The 17502-nt window shown below is 44.1% G+C and overlaps 1 protein-coding gene across 1 annotated transcript in view; it reads right to left on the reverse strand.

Annotated features, from left to right (window-relative positions):
- FAM129A (family with sequence similarity 129 member A) overlaps positions 1 to 17502 on the reverse strand; it is a 36608-nt gene that overhangs the window by 7450 nt on the left and 11656 nt on the right. The window contains 7 exon segments of the mRNA XM_017736451.1: positions 445 to 555; positions 2626 to 2787; positions 3035 to 3222; positions 4032 to 4194; positions 4289 to 4318; positions 4320 to 4400; positions 6691 to 6806. Of these exon segments, the coding sequence (XP_017591940.1) occupies positions 445 to 555; positions 2626 to 2787; positions 3035 to 3222; positions 4032 to 4194; positions 4289 to 4318; positions 4320 to 4400; positions 6691 to 6806 (851 nt within the window).

Below are 17502 nucleotides of genomic sequence, written 5' to 3' on the forward strand. Positions count from 1 at the left end.
TTTCCCTTCATTTAACTCTTAGGCTAGAAACAGTGCCCGATTGCCCTCCCTGGGTGTTTCAGCACTGCCTTTTCTCAGAGTAACAAATTCTAGCGGCAGGCTAATTATAAAGTTAATTAAAAAATATTTATCCAGATCCACAGCGCATTAATAATCTGATTTACCTACAATTAAAGGGACTGCACATGCAAATACTTTTGTGTCTGCCCAGAACTAGGTTTTATCTCCCAAATGAGAACTTTGCTAAGTTCAGAACTCATTCAGTTCTTCACCTGAATGCTGAGCACTGCAGCACAGAGTGATGTGTGCAGACAGTGCCACCAAATCAATATGTTCAGCTGGATGGTAAAAGGTTATCTTCTTTCAAATACTGAGGTATATTCATATAAAATATATTCTCTGTTTCCAAAAAGGCAGCCTGCAAATGTGCTACATGACATTTACCTTCAGCACTCTCAGCTTGACTTTTTCAATGGTTGTTGCAACTTTGGCCGAGTCTGCCTGGTGGCTTGGAGAGAACAACTGCTCAAAAGTATAAACTGCATTTTCCATCAGCTAAAAATAGTCATTAAAAAAATCTGTTAAAGACCAGCAACATCAAATTCCTGCAAACATGATAAGTGTAATTGTTAATTTAAACTGTGTTTCTGAGAAGGTGCTCTGAAGAGCAACATGCCTTGAAATGCTGCAATAACTAATTAAAATTAAAGCCGTGGTATCATTATTATGCTGTCACAGCTTTCTTGTACAGATTTGATCTCATGTCACCATCCAAACTGATGGTGACAGAGCCAAAATGTAGAATTGATTATCCATGTATACAAACCACAATCAAAACTCATTATCCCTAATAAGAAGACTCCCATTGACTCCTATCATTAATCATTAATAAATAGTATTTAATAATATTATTTAATACTGCACATAATTTCAGTAGTATAAATAATTTTATATATTTTTTATTTATATATTTATATATTTTTATATATATAATTATACTGAACTGATATATATATATATACATATATCAGTTCAGTATAATAATAATCAGCAAAAATAGCACAGAGTGCAATCGTTTCTCACAGAATTATGCTAAGCTGGCATTTACCATATTTTCAGCTTATCCAGAGATAATATATTATGCTCCTACTCTGAAGATATTTCAGACAAACAGTTTTGCAAGCGGTAAATGAGTCTATTTAATGAGGCTTTGCCTTTTCTTTAGCTGTTCCCATTCAAAATTTAACATTTTCTTATTGGAGAAGTACTGGAAGATATGCAGGGGGGCCATTCCTTCAGCGGTTGAGTACCGTGCTCCCAGATTTCCTGAAATTGGCCACTAGAGGATGCCAAGCTCCCAAGGCAAGGAATCCTGCTCCACCCTCCACCCGAGGTACATTTTAGCCAAATACTACACCAACACAGACATGTCTGATTTTACTTATTTATGAAATAAATGTCCATGGACACAAAGGAAAACTACACAATATTTTTATGAGGAAAATACCAGCCTTTTAAAGAGGAAGATGCAATAACAGCATGTTTAGAAACTCATGCTATAATTTAACTTATTTCCTGTTAATTTTGACTCATGTTCTGTTCAGGAAAAAAACGACCTCTTGGTTTATATGGGATTTATTTTCTGTCTACATCTTTGTCTTGACTGATGGTCTTCACTGAGTGAAAGACAGCATTTTGGAATGTTCCCCCCTGAAAGACCCAGACATGAAATCAGAATTTTATTTCTGAATAATTCCTTGGCTGCTGGTCCTGGCTGCTTTTAGGAAAACCCTATCCCAGCACTGCCCTAGACACTTGTTTTCCATATTCATAACTCCCACTCCATAGATCTGGACCAGCTCCATTTCACAAGATTACTGAGCAGATTATTAAATTTCCCAAATACAGATTAAAATCATAGGGTTCAGTTTAGAGCTCCAAGGCCAAATGTGCCTTGTGATCTGGCAACTGAAATCAGACTGCTGTCCAGCTCCTCACAGATTTCTGGCCAGGCATCCAGCAGTAATCCAGGCAAAGCAGAGTTATAGCCTATACCAACACACACAAGAGGGGACAAAGAGGTGGAGTTCAGTTTTCACCTGGAATGATATCATCATCTCCACCAGTGCCCTGAAAAGTGAGGCTGGGTAAAGCACCTACACCCTGAGACATCGTCTGTCTCCAAGTTCCTAACATTAATTTCTTTTCTTTATATTAGTTAGAAAATCAACTACCAAGGAGGAGACATTCCGTTTTGGTAGAACACGTTTAAGACCCTTCCTGAAAAATCGAGCCTTGAGAATGGCAATCAGGTGAGTTTTAGCCACTCCACTGGTTACACACACAACTTTCTCGGGTGCTGAGACACTGGGAATTCAGAACCTGAAAGTCCAGGGAAACAGATGATCCATGCAAAATTTTCATGCCTTGCTGAACGACTCACACACACAGAGCCTCACAAATACAAGTACCAAGCAGCAGGTTTTCTCAGGTTTTGTTATCTGTACCTTGCCTGAGAGACACTCTGGGGCTCTTTCTGCAGCTTTTATCAAGCTCACTTTGAAGTAGATTAGCAGGACAAACCTAACCTGTTCTCCCAGGAGGAAAAGCTGGATCTTACAGTACCTCTTGCATGAAGTTCTGTGTCCTCTGAATCACAAAATCAATGTGATAGACCTTGAAGCGATTCTTGAGGTCCTGCAGGAGCTCATGCAGCAGGTTCACTTTCAGATAGCAGGGCTCCATTTTCACCGAGTTGAAGGGCAGGGTCATGAGCTGATCCATGTTCTGCATTCCCGTGCAGGTTTCGAGACAAAGCAACCAGAGGTGAATTTTTAATAGAGAATGTAACAATTTGGCCTTAACCCAAATTCTGGTATCTGCACTCCAGTTGCACAAATACCACAAGACTTTCTAAACGACAAAACCAAGTGCTCATGTGCTTCCACCTGGGAAAGCAAATCCTGTTGCCAGCCAAGGTCTAGCCAGAACGTCCTTGTGCTGATATAAAGGCTCCAACTCTGTTTTGTCTTACCTCCTTTAGCCTGGTCATGTCACTGGTCTTCTGGAAGTCCTGGATGATTTCATTCACTTCCTTATCAAAAAGTGAGCGCACTTCCATGAATCCGGAACTGACGGGGCCCATGAGCTCTTCCAGGATGGAGGTGAGAAATGGCTGGATATTCTCTGTGCAGCACTTCTGGGCAGGCTCAGAAACACTGGCTGGAGGGTCACAAAGGACAATGGTTTCATTTAGAGACAGAGTGAAAAAAGTAATTGGAACTTATCTCTTTATAGCTAATTCAATGATTTCATGTTTTTCCCTGGAGTCACACCTCCACAGAGGTGATGAGGGTGTGAAAGGAGCTCACAGCTTTTTGAGTGACAATGAAAACCCTTCTTCCAAGCCTCACCTAAGCAAACACTGGCAACTGTGGGCACCATGAGGGCAGAGGAAAGGGCAGCTCTGAGTATGATGAGCAGCTATTTACTAATTTATTTGCCAGTTTAAGCAATACCAATAACATTTTGCCTGCTCTTTACATTCCTTTTTAAATTCATAACAAAATTATGATTACTTCACATTAATTAAAAACCACCTAAGAAGCCCTTTGGCTTAAATATTCTCTGGAAGCCCATGGACTTGTCACATAACCAGAATCTGGTTTTGTGGTGCATTCCTAGAGATCAGGTCAAAACCACTCCACTTTTAATTATGCTCATGTGACCTCTATCTTCACTACCTAAGGCTCTGCAAGTGTAAATGAAAGCAGAATTAACAACTCTGATCAGGATACTCAAAACCTGTCAGCTCCAATTTGAGAAGACCTTGTATTTTCACAGACACAGTGGCCACAGGTATCAGCTCCCATCAAAGGCAGCAGAGGCTCTTTTGTGTTCTGAAAATTGGTGTCTCCAGTTGGATTTCTCAAAACACACAAGGATTTCAAAACAAGAACATCTGGTAATCTGAGCAAAACAATGGGAAACATTGGAGAATTGCTCCAAAGCACAGCTGTTCCTCCACTAACCTTTGATTTTTCCAGCTAAGAAGTTCTTGGAGTTCAGAATCTGATCCATGTCTGAACGAATGGTCCCTTCAAGAGTTTTTGCAAATTCTCTACATTCTTCTTTCAAGGTACTTAATCCTTCTGCCACCTGCTGCTGGACTAAGCCATAGGTTTCTTCTACAATCTGGACCCAAATCAGATTGAGAAGCAGAGATCAGAATCAGCACCCACAGAGAGCTGCTATGAGCAACAGCTACTCTGCAAGTGTCAGTCCTTACCCCAAACCAGGCCCGCCTCCTGTCATTCCTCCTTACCTAAAACCTTCATTTTAGGCAGGATCATTGTCTGGAGGTTAGGCAGCAGTTCCTCCATCACCAGGTTGCTCAGGATCTGTATGGTCCAGAGATGAAAATGACAAGTTCACACCCTGTTCTTCACCTGAATGCTGAGCACTGCAGCACAGAGTGATGTGTGCAGACAGTGGCTCAGCTGTCCCTCCCAGCTGCCAGGAATTACCCACGGAGGCTTTGCACTCTCTCTGCCTAGATTTGATCTGCAACTCCTTCCTTACCTGTCCCACTCAAATGCACCAAATAAATATGCAAGACTTAATATACGTCTGATTTTGGGAGTCTAGGCCTCCCTCTCCATGTTTTTATTTGTAGACGCTGTCTCTGGCCTGAGAAAGCTGCACCAACAGCCCAGCACAGTCCACAATTACATCCCTGCTGTACCCAGCTGCTGGCTGAGCCAATACAGAGTGCAAAAACACCCCTCAACTTTCCATTTTCATCATGCCAGGCCTTTTTCATTTGTGTCAGTGCTTCCAGACACTGCACCTCATGTATTACAGCTGCCACAGGCATCTCGGGCATGCACCAACACCAGCAGAGGGAAATGGCAGGAACTAGAGCAGCACAAGTGAAGAAGGGCTCTGACTGCAGCCCAGTGTAAAACAGGGCATAAACAGCCCCTACAGAAATACAACACACAATACCCTGCTGTAATATACCTCCAATATACCTCCAGTATGCAATACACTTTTACTGTAGTTTCATTTAAGTACTTAGAGATAATGCCACAGCAGCACTTCAGATTCAGCTCTCCTGACTCAAGTATCTGTCAAAAGCAATTCACTAGTTCAGGTCCTAAACGAATGGCTCCCTTAAGAAAGATCTCATGAATAACCCAAGCTATCACAAATAATAAACGTGACAACAGATCAAACAGATTTAGGAGCCAAGGGAAGCTGTGTCAGCGGAGGGTCAGGCTGGAGATCAGGAAAAGGTTCTTCCCCCAGAGGGTGCTGGGCACTGCCCAGGCTCCCCAGGGAATGGGCACAGCCCCGAGGCTGCCAGAGCTCCAGGAGCATTTGGACACCGCTCCCAGGGATGCACAGGCTGGGATTGTTGGGGTGTCTGTGCAGGGCCAGGGGTTGGACTGGATGCTCCTGTGGGTCCCTTCCAGCTCAGGATATTCTGTGATTCCATGATTTTATATTGTGCAGAATCTTGAGCTCTCCGGAAACGTTTTTAGGGCATTGGTGGATCTTCCCTCAGGTGCCTGGGCTTGTGCTCCCACTCCAGCCATGCTGCAGCCCCAGTGTGCGCTGACACTGCAGGGACTCGGCCACCACAAACGAGTGTCAGCAAATGCATTTCTTGGCATTCTGCAGGGACTTTTACAGCAACAAATTGCAGCCTGCTTGCTCCAAACCACTCACTTAGGTTGGATATTTGCCTAAAATAATTATTATGTTTGGTCCAAGCAGGCCATGAGAACACACTATACTTACAGAATGAATTATTGCTAAGAAGATAATAGTGGAACTAGGCTGGATGTCTTCTGATTACAGCTCTCTTGAGGTATATGGGTTATGAGTAAGTTGCTGGCAAGCAATAGGAAAAATAGAATATAAAATGAAACTATCACTATAATAGCTCCATAACATGAGGGAGGAGGGGGGGGGAAAAGAAAAACCCTCATGTAACTCCTTAAAGTAAAGAATTTATTATCAGATGTTAGCAGGGAACTTCAATCCCTGAGTTGACGGCAGTGGGAAAGACACTGTTTATAGATTTCTCTCCAGATTCCACATTTTTCAGCATTTCAAAGGTAGGCTTCTTCTAAAACAATAATCTGGTTCCTTAAAACAAACTCCCCTCCTTAAGGTTTTTTCCATTTTCCCAAAGGGAAGCCACATTTCATCAAGGAAAACACCTAGCAGCTGGCACTAAAGTAAACATTTGCGGAGTGCTCAGTGTTTGGAAAAAAAATTATACATCAGGGTGCAAATAATGCCCTAAAAGACATGTGGAGTGATGCCAGAGGGATTGTGGAGTAACCTAATACCACGAGTGCTCCAAATCCGGGTGCCCAAGTACGGACCCAGACCCTGGGCTTAACATTTCATTTCTGCAGAACTGAAGTACACAGATTTTTGGTGTTTAAGTGTAACTGTTACTATGCAAGACTCTCCTTCAGAAGTTTTTACTAAAAAAGAATTATGACTTACATATGAGCAAGGGATATCTTAAAATCTCAGGTATTTCTATCTACTCAATTTTCTTTTTTAAGACGCCATTTTTTGCCAAGAGGATTTATAATCTTCACTACCCTCAGAGCTGCCCTATCCAAAGCCAAACAAACCCCATCAGGAATATAGAATATATTCTTTTACCTCTTTTTCATTGCCAGTTATCATTTCCCATGTGCCATAGTGGCCTTTCTCCTGCCGGAAGAACTGAATGGCCTCTAAGAACGCCTCCACTTCATACGTGGTCTGTTTGAGAAAGTCTGGAGAAAACAAAAAGTAACATAAAGGATTTACCAAGAAATAACCTTTAAAAAATAACCATCCTTTTCTGATCCCTTTCCCACTCCGCATGCACCTAGCAGTAGTACTTTAATTTACTAAGCCCGAATGCCTGAAGACCTTGGGCTTTCACTAAGATTTAGAAGTGCACTAACATAGGAAAGCTCATCCCTTGCCTTTACACCTGTGAGCATTGTAAGGTGGCACACAGGAAGACTCTGACAACGTGTGCCAGGGCCAACAGTTGGGAATTCTTCCTCTTTAGTTTATGGTAACAACAGGCAGCTCAATGTGGAAAGTTGTGTGCCTTGATAAATTGCTAAACCCTGAGTTAACACTCCCCAATAACCTTTTCGTTCCTTTGGTTTGTTAAGAAACTGGTGATCAAGATGGTTTTTCATGGAAGTACAACAAAACAGACCTCAACAAAGACAGCACCCTGCTCTACCAGTTAAGAACAAAACCTCTGACAAGATCATGCAGATTTCACTAAATATTTCAGGAATGTTCAACCAGAGCTCTGGAGTATCTGGTTATTGTGCAAGGCCAGTGCTGCCATATGGGAGCTCTTCCCGAGAACAGCGTGGTGACCTGGGGACACCTTGGCCTCAAAACGCGGAGCAGTGCTGCTGCTTGGCAAACCTGAGTGAAAAAAACACCCACAAACCCTTCAGGGATTGAAGTGGTGTGTCTTCACTATCACAGTGTCAGGATTATTATCTTCTGGGAAAACAAAGCCACAAAGGCTTATTGTCCCCTCTCCAAGATTATCTACTCCAGCCTTGAGCAGGTGAAGTCCTGTTGTGCACTCTGAGAATAAAGGAGGGAAGAACAAGAATGCTGATTCTCTCAAAGGCAATTAGAAGGTACTGATACATACAAACAATTGTGATGAGAAGAGTCAGGAGTAAGTCCTCATGCCTTGCTTGTCAAGCAACACTTCTTTGGGCTTGTTCATGAAACTGTTCAAGAGAGAAGCTTTACAGGAGCCTTGTGTAAATGCCAAAGGCAATGCAGGGATTAGAGAAATTATGGGAAACATGGAGGATTAACACCACAGTAATACCTGAAATATCTCCTCCATGCACTTTAACAAAAATAAAAGCTACAGAAACCTACAATTAACTTCATCAGGGTTTCACCCTTGAAGCTTGAACACAGCTGCTTGAAAACTGCATGGTTTCAGATCTGCTCAGAGTCCAAATGTCACAATTTGCCCTTTCAGAGTTTCACCTGGCTGCAATGTCTGCAGGAAGGTCTGTTAAACACACTGAGGGGCACTAAACACTCTCTCAGTGCCACTCTCTTGATATGTTCTTCATCTGAAGGTATTTGGAGATCCAAAGACATCACACAAATTCTCCAAGCTCATACTATGATTAAAAAAAAAAATATCAGCCAGGTAAAATCCCAACCCTACCTTCACTGCTACCTCCAGGAGTTACAGCATTTGTCATAGCAAATCACAAACCAGGGTGCTAAAATATCAGTATTATTTGTAAGTCAGGCTGTTCAGTGCTGAGAGAACATCCTCTGACTACAGCTTTAATGAAAGAATGGAGTATTCCACCTCAGAAACTGAGGTGGAGCATTGCATTCAAAAACTTTTGTCCTCCCAAAATAAAACTCAAAATATTTTGATGAGCAGAGGTCCTGGTTTGGCTGCAGGGAGGGAAAACTGCAGCTCCCACAGCCCTCCAATCTATGACTCACATGTTTTCCTCCTTCACAGCTGTGCTCCCTCCTAACCCTAAGGGACAACAGACCATCCAAGGGGCTGGATCTTGGACCTGCTGATATGGTGATGCACCAGTGCTGACAAGAGTCTGCTCTCTAAGATCATCAAGTTTTAAATCCATGCTCAAGGGAATATTCTCTCTCTGTTCTGACTGTCCCCAAGCTCGTACTGCAGTGGGAAGAAGGTGCTAAAAATCCAAGAGTGATTCATTTGAATAGCTCATGGGAAAAATATCAAGCTGTAAGTGCCATAAAATCCCAATCACACATTCTTTCCTATGCCAGTAAACACAGGATACAAACAAAATCATGGCAGCCTTGCTACAAAAACAGCTCCAAGCAGAAAGGAAGCTTTATCCTTCAAGGCTGCTACAATTGCTTAATTTAGGCAATTTCATTCTCACTTCCATAGGAGGAAAAGATTGCCTCAGTGATAAGGCTTTGAACAAGTAGATCCATCCAGTGTCAGGCTGTGCAGAAGCTGCTGGCGAGGCACGCGAGACAGAACCACATTCATGGGCAGGGCTCAAGAAAAGGGAATTGTACCCAGCTGAAAGGAGCTGCGGTGCACATCCTGCACGACTTCAGCAGGGCAGAGCCAGGGTTCTGCCCACCCCATCTAGCAGTCCATGGAAAGGCTGGAGGAAGGTGGGGGCTGGGCAGCCACAGCAAGGCTAGGGAAACAAGGGCTCGGCTGTTGGGGAGCCCTGCTTGCGTGCGAGGGAGCGGCTGGGCCATGGCAGCAAAGCTGCAGCTGCAGAAGGGGCAGGTGGCAAAGCCCAGCAGTGCCAGGGACGAGTGTGCATCAGGGGAGAGCACAATGGATGCTGCCCTCTGCTGTAGCCCTCACAGGGGCTTCCCCTCAGTCATCCTGGCACCTGTCCTTAGTGATCCATGTGTCCTGCTGGTCGAGGGGAGCAGCTTAGGGCAGCTTGGTGCAGTGCTGGCTGCAGTCTCCCTTACCCAAATCCCACACAAAGCCAGGAAGGTTACTGAGTGTCCTCCAGCAAAAGGCCAGTGAGACTTTACAGGTACACAGACTGGTACTGTGTGCTTAATCCAGGAGGCCTTGCACTTGGAAAATCACCCAAGCACGTTCTCCAGCTGCTAATGAACATAACATACCTTATGTGTGGAGATTAAAACAAAATTCTGTTTGTTCTGTTTAATTTTTAGAAAGAGAAAACCTACCTAGAGACTCTACATATCCAAGCACAGAGCCCAATTTCAGTAAGAGATATTTCTAACCACAGATTCCTTTTATAAATGCAAGAGTAACTGCTAAAAATCTCCCTTTGATTTTGGGAGATGGAAGGTCAACTGGAAGCACCCTGACTTTATAAATCTCCCCAAACTTGCACATGTCTCAATGGCATGGCTCAGTTTGTTCAGGACTGCAGAAAGCTTTCTGTAGGAAGGAGCTTCCCTGCAGTGAATAATTTCTCTTTTAAAAAACATAATTATGTCAAACCTTAACTCATCAAAATGATATCCAGAGGACCAGGCTACTGGACACCCACGGAGAGCACCTGCACCTCGTGCAGAAGAGTTAACTTAGAGGGTCCTGTTCCCAGTCTCAGCTGTGTCCCATGCTTGGGCTGCCCTGGGACTGGCAGTCTCCTAACAGGGTGCCCTGGGCTACAAGCTGCTCCTTCTGTCCCTTGGCAGGTGAATGTTTGGGGAGTGATGAGCAAATCTTCACTCCCAAGGTCCTGTGGGCTCTCCCTGCCCTGTCCATGGCAGGACAGCTGCACCCTTGGAGATGCACATGGCTAAAGCCCCTCAGGACAGATTGTCCAGACATTTGTGACTCACCAACACTGCCCTGGTGGATTTGGTCTCATCCACAGCCACAGATCAACTGGTCTTACACCAGTCAGAACACTGAAGACCTCTGTGCAAGAACTTCTACAGATGGGCCTTGTTACCAGAGAGGCTGAGTGCTGCAGCTGCCTCTGGCTCAAACTGGATTTCCAGCAAATCCAGATAATATGAAATCTGCATTTGAACATTCCAGTTCAAACTGTGCATCTGTCTGTACTGCACACTGCTGCCTTGGGGCTGCTGGTGAGGTTTAATCACTCAGATGATGATTTTTCTTAATTACAAGCAAAGGAAGATGCCTTTGTAACATTGACATAGCTGTTAAAAAGTGATTATTTCAACATCCCATTTAATCTGTGTGTCCCTCTGAACAATAACTGTCACTAATGGCACTTGGGGACATGGTTTAGTGGTGAACATGGCTGGGTTAATGGTTGGACTCAGCTGCAATCCAGTAACAGTGAAGGGGTCCATTGACTGTGGAGCTCCACCACGGAGAATAAACTCAGCCTTTTGGCTGACATTTCACACGAGGCTGAGGCCCAAAGATGTAGCTGAACAAGTGTTAAACCAGAATCCAGAAGTCTGAGCTCACGGAGCACGGGTTTTAATTAAAGAAATGCTGACTCTGACATAACGCCCTTCATCTGACCACCAAACTCGGGAGCAATCCACCCTGGCTCCATCTGCTTTCTGCAGCATCCCAGCCAGATTCTGCATGCAGGGAATATAATTTATATGATCCTGGAATTCGTCCTGCAGGTAACTAATTGATATTAAAGCAATGTGGCACCCAGTGATGGCTGTTTTTGTAGGAGATGATCATGGCAGGGCCCACAGGCCTTGCCAGGCTCAGGCCCATGAGCCTCAGGAGCTGCAGCTCTCTGGAATGTCTCTTCCCAATACAAGACATTCACAACCAATACAAAAAACTCAGGACTTTTTAGTTCCCTCCTACAAGACAGCAGGGCCCATGAATATCCCCTCAAATCATCCAAAGCCACAAGGAGTGGAGAAGGCAGGAGAACAATCACTGGAAGGAGAAGAAGACCAAGGAGTCCAGTTTGGTGGCCTTTCACTGAGGAGGAGAATGTCACTTACTATTAATTTTTGGAATATGATAAATGAATAAAAACTGCATTTGATTTCAGGTGATCTCACAATATTATTTCCTTGCTTCCTCATCTATTTGATGGAGACCTAGCTCTGGTGAAGGCAGTGCCAAAGCATCTCTTGTAACTCCTTCTTGTTGGTCACTTTATAGAGCCTTTTCCTGGGACACAAAAAATCTCAGTACAGGTACTGGTGCAGGGCCTTCCTTCTTGTGATGTTACAAATAGATCGTAGGAGGCAGATAGAGATATATTTGGAATTTGAAATGCAGTCTCAAAAGCTGGTGCTTCCACCCCTTCTTATTTCCACTAGACACTGCTGCCCTCAAGAGAATAGATTTCATGCTAAGAAATGCAAATTACATTTTCCCAATTTTCTCATCCTTCCAAGTCATTCCCCTCTCACCTTGGCATCTGCTTCTTTTGAATATATTTAGACTCTTGCTTTTCCCCTGCTTTCCATTATACACACTCTGTAATTTTTAAAAAGATCAATTTCTAACTGATTTTCTTAAAAATTTAGTTCTTTTAAAACAAAAGCTGGTAAAAAAAAAGAAAATACACAACTACAAACCAACTAAAGAGATAGGGTAATGCCAACTCTTGTACTGGCACTTCAAAGATCGCACTCCCACTCCACCAGCCCCCAAGGATTTGGGGTGGAGGCAGCTGGAGACCGTCAGGGAAGAAGGGACATTCCTGCAGGGAAGGAATCACTCTGCCAACCAGCACCACAATTAGGGGACGCCCTTCAAAAAAAAATAAATGAGCATGATAAAAAATGATTTCCCTTTCCAAGAGCTCATGTCAGCTCCAGCACATTTTAAGAGCTGCTGCTCTTTAGATACCTCAGACAGCTGGTAAAAAGGCCATGGACATCAACTCCAGAAAAATTAAACTGTGGAAATTTCTATCTCCAAATAATAAGCAATGGTCCCAACCCACCGGGGATGGCAGGTAAGAAAAGGAACATGCTTTGAACGTGGGAAGATGAAGAAAGCTCAGGAACTGCACCTCAGGAAAAGGGAGGTTACCTGGGGCTTGGGACATGGCTCAAGCACGGCTGAAAATGACCCTCTAAATAAAAGGACACACATTTTACCCTCACAAAATTCTGTCCTGTGTTGTTACCATCCAAACTGAGAACAAAGTGAAATATATATGGTGCCCTGGGCCTGAGAGGCATCAGCCTCCCAGCTCTGGGGATTTCCTGTGAGCAGTGTGCTGTCACATTATCCACAGAGCATGTGGTATGAAGCTGCTAACCACCAAGAGAAACTAGATGAGGTCACTTCCAAACATGATACAGCCCTGTAAGAAAATGCTGTATTTATAGCAAATAGAGCTTTGCAGCACAAGTTCCCTCCATGGCCACTGAACACTGAGCAGGGTTAACTGTTTGGTTATCAGCACACAGCACCCAGATTAAAGCTGTTCAAAGCAGCACCAGACAGGGCACAAGGAACCTCCCCCGGCGGGGGACCAGCAGCTTTGGGTTTCATAGTCTAAAAAATTAATGAACACTGCATAAACACACACAAAGAATCACAGTATCACTTACTTACGACATTTTCCAAGTGCTTTCCAAACCAGCTATAATATTCCTGGAGCAGGTGTGAATTTGTAGAAGAAAAGGCTCTGGGGTGACTTTATTGTGGCCTTTCAGTACCTACAGGAGCTCCAAGGGAGCTGGAGAGGGACTCTGGACAAGGGATGGAGGGACAGGACAAGGAGGAATGGCTTCCCACTGCCAGAGGGCAGGGTTTGATGGGCTGTTGGGAAGGAATTGTTCCCTGTGAGGGTGGGGAGGTCCTGGCACAGGGTGCCCAGAGAAGCTGTGGCTGCCCCTGTATCCGTGGAAGTGTCCAAGGCCAGGTTGGACGGGGCTTGGAGCAACCTGGGCTAGTGGAAGGTGTCCCTGCCTGTGGTAGGAGATTCCTTCCCACCCAAACCATTCCATGATTCTGTGATTTCTCTGCTGCAGAACTTTGAAGGCGGAGCCTGAACACCACATTTCTCTGCACAAAGGAGTCTTCACAGCTGCTAAGACAGGCTGGGGTGGTGGGCTTAGGGCAGTGGCTCCCCTGCACCACTCCATGCTTGGGAGTATGTAAGAAGAAGATAATCAGCCCGAAGTGAGAGAGGTAGGAAGAATGTAATGGCAATTATGATTTTAGCACATTCATCATCTTGGTGTTTCAGAATGAATGTCACTCCTACAGACTCAAAATCCTCACCACAGTGTAGGAAACCAGGCTGGCTGGAAAGGCAAAAGTCATGCTGACTGAATGAACTCATTCCATAGAGCAAAAACATCCTAGAAAGAGGAGAAATAGTCTTATTTCAAGCAAAATATTCTAAATTATACAGAATTTTCTATATCATGTCCTGAAAGTTTTAGTGAGTTTTTTTAAACATCCCAGAAGCCTGACCAAAGGTATTTCTAGTGAAATGGCTTTGTCTGTTATGACACCATTATTATTCCTATGGATGTTTACACATCAGTTTAAAAAGTCCATTTGGACCTCACATGTCCGGTGAAAGACCAGCCACGGTCTCAGCCACTCATGCGCATCACAGGAGGTCTGATCTTATTAACCAAAAACGAATTTAATTAACCCAAGTGCAGCAGCTGCTTGAGAGGAACCAAGACACAAGTCTTGGTAGATGAAGGGCTAGATATTGTCTCCCTTTGTACTTTTTCTCACCCCAAATTACCACACAAACCTTCCAAAAGGCCTCGCTTTCATCCCAGTGCACAAGGACATTTTTATTTAATGTCATAAAAAGCAATTTCCTCCTCAGTTCTCCCTTAATTGCTCCTTCCACATCCATTGGAAACAGGCGACAAGAAAATCCTTCCCTTCACCTCACTCTCCGGGGAAGAAAGGCCACCCTGTTTGTGGCATGAAGACTCAAAACCCTTCCAAAGTAGTATCTGGACTCCTCACAGCTGCTCTGCTCTGTATATAGAGATGTATCAACACATTCATCCCTCAGCTCAAGGATTTCATGCCAGCTTCTCAACCTTTATCAGTGCTCCTGGAATTATTCTGAATTCTAGTCCAAGAGTTGGTAAGTCCTATACAGGCACTATAGACATGTAACATAGGAAAGTTAGAAATAACTGTGAGGAAAACAACTGTCAGATAAATTCAGAGCTGAAAAAGGAAATGCAGACACCGATAATAGCAACCCTAAAAGTCAGAGATGGAGAAAAAAAACCTGCCCTGCATGAGCTTAAAACTACATTTTGTCTTTCTCTCTTGCCTAATGTATTTCTTTATTATACTTCCTTGATATATTTATTGCTCAAAATAATTTTTGTTGTTGTTTCTGTTGGAATTGGAGACGACAGGATGTGGTTTTGTGAGTCCCTCAGCTTCCTCTGTCAGGAGGGTGATTGTCAAGACGTGGATGTGAAATCAAACCAGAAGAAAGAAAATAAAATTATGAAGTGAAACTGTGTCTCCCAGAATGACCTAGTTGTCATTTCCTTCCCATTATGCAGACTTCCCTCTATCCCAGCACCAAGTGGTCGGGGTTCTCCACTTCCAAGAGCAAATACTGAGTGAAATTCATATAAGAAGCAAGAAGACCTCCTAAAAACCCAAATAATTCAAGAAGTACTCAGAAGATACCTCAGTCTGATTTTCAAGGCATGCAAACATAAAGGATTAACACCTGGGGAACAGGAAATATTAGAGCCCTGTGAGTATTTTGAGCCTTTCCCTCACTGTTGCCATTGTGGGACTGATAGAACATCCCCCCTGGGGGCAAGGTGGCCCCTTCAGCAGCAGATTTCCCCCAGATTTGAGGTGCGCACTTCTCAGTGTTTCACTAAGGAAACAGGGAGCGAGATGGAACCAGGTAAGTCCAGGTTGTGGATCAAAGTGGACCATGGAGATAAGGCAAACCAACGAATCCCATGCTGCCACCCCCATCTAATCTGGCAGGAGCAGCTTAGAAAATCGGAGGAAAATGCTAAACCACTTCCTCTACACTCCACCTAAACTCAAGCACAGCTTCTTTAAAAAGCTGAGGAGTTTTAAAAATCCTACACTGCTGGAGGTCTGACCTGCAGAGACACTTGGGAAGAACAGGCTCCCCTGGAAGCAGCAGAGAACAGTCAGCAGCCCCCTCCGTGGACCCCCTGCACCTGCCAGGCTGTTGGGGTTCCTGTGCTGCTCCCTGGGTACTTGTCTTCTCACTAATTAGCCCTAATCACACCATCTCACAAATTAAAACCCAAAAAGCATTTGATCTTCATGTTCCATTGCTGGTGAAGGAGATCATTGTCTCCTCAAACCACCAAGCCCTCATCAATGAGTATAAAAGGCAAAGACAAGAAGAATGTCAAGAGGGGAGCAGCACAACAACCCCACACTCCAAACATCTGAATGCCATTTCCCAGCGGTGCTCACTAAATCCCAGTGCTTGTGCTCTGCCCAGAAATCCCAGAAACACAGGCTGGGCTGGGAATTTATACCAGAGGGACTCTGGGGACAGGAAGCAGCTGAATGCCAGGGCGGCTCCCAGCGCTGATTCACTCCAGCTTTCTGTGTTTAACTCTGCTTCCTGGGAGAAAGAAAACACACTGTACCCACGAACTCCTCCAAGCCCTTGGCTAAAGCCCAGTGCAGTACATTCCTTTCCAGGAGTGGCAGATCACAGCAGGGACAGAAAGGCTACTTCTGATCAGACATGCCATTTGTCTTTGCCCTGCCCTTGCCAAATCTGCCCTGGCAAACGTGAACTTGGCACTTTGGGAAGAGGTGGAGGGAGTATTGCTTTCATCCATGCTCCTTATCCCACTAAATTATATCTCACAATCAAACATGAAGGATTTTTCACAGTTCTTTTCTCTTTTCAACTATTTTGTAGTAAAAGAGCACAGTCAAATTTTCTACCACAATCCTTACTACCCATTGTTTTGCAGTACATAGCTGTAACTTTGTCAGACTGCTCAGACACCTGTTTTTGTCAGCAGAAGTGTTTGCAAAAAAGACTTTAAAAAGTATCAATAAATAATATTTTTCAGTAATGTGAGAATGAATAGGAATCAATGTGAAGCCCTTGGAAAAAAAATTCTCTCCAAGGGCAGAGTTCAGCTTACTGAGGTGGCTTGTCGGTGATCATTTTTCCATTTGCAGCACCTAGGTCTCCAGGGGATTACATAACTCCAAGAAATCCACATAAAAGGGGCTTCTGCTTCCCTGATAGCAGTTAAAACTCTTTTCCTGCTTTCTACTGGCAACAGTAGATCCTAATCCAGACTGTCTTTATCTGCTTCTCACCCTGTTGGGCAGAAGTGAGGATGAGCCTCGAGGCATTGTCTGTCAGATAAAAACTGGATCACAGGAAAAGCTGAGAGGGATAAATCCTGGAACAGATGCATAAATGAGCAAGAGCTAAGCCATATGAAATATAATGAAGTGCAGACTCACAGGCTTTGGAGATGGAAAAGACCTCTTAGGTCATCTAAACCCAGCTTCTGCCAGTTCAGGATTGGCCCCTAGAGTGATGTGCTGAACTTTAAGGAAAAACCAGGCTGCCAAAAGCTTTGTCAAACCCATTACACTTGTTCCAGAAGAGAAATTAAAATCCCCAAACATCATGAACAGGCTTCAAGTCATGGAATGCCAGGAAAACTTGATTGTGTCCCCATCTCCCTACCAAACCTCAGTGAGGAGCCAAGTCCAGAGTGACAGGGCAGTGTACACCACCTGGATAGCATTGGGAATGGGGACTGTACACCACCTGGATAGCACTGGGAATGCAATTAGGGATTGTACACCACCTGGACAGCATTGAGACCAGGAATGGTGGGTGTACACCACCTGGATAACATCAGGATCGGGAATCCCACGTGTACTGTGAAGAAGACCCCTGAAAGCAACTACCACTGAGCACCACACAAGTAACTGCACATCTTAGGAAACTGCCTAGAAATGCAGTTGTGTGTGTGTTTTCCTCATGGGAATGGAGTCCTAAAGGAAACCAG

This window comes from Corvus brachyrhynchos, unplaced genomic scaffold (genome assembly GCF_000691975.1).
Source record: "Corvus brachyrhynchos isolate BGI_N302 unplaced genomic scaffold, ASM69197v1 scaffold155, whole genome shotgun sequence".
Taxonomy (NCBI): domain Eukaryota; kingdom Metazoa; phylum Chordata; class Aves; order Passeriformes; family Corvidae; genus Corvus; species Corvus brachyrhynchos.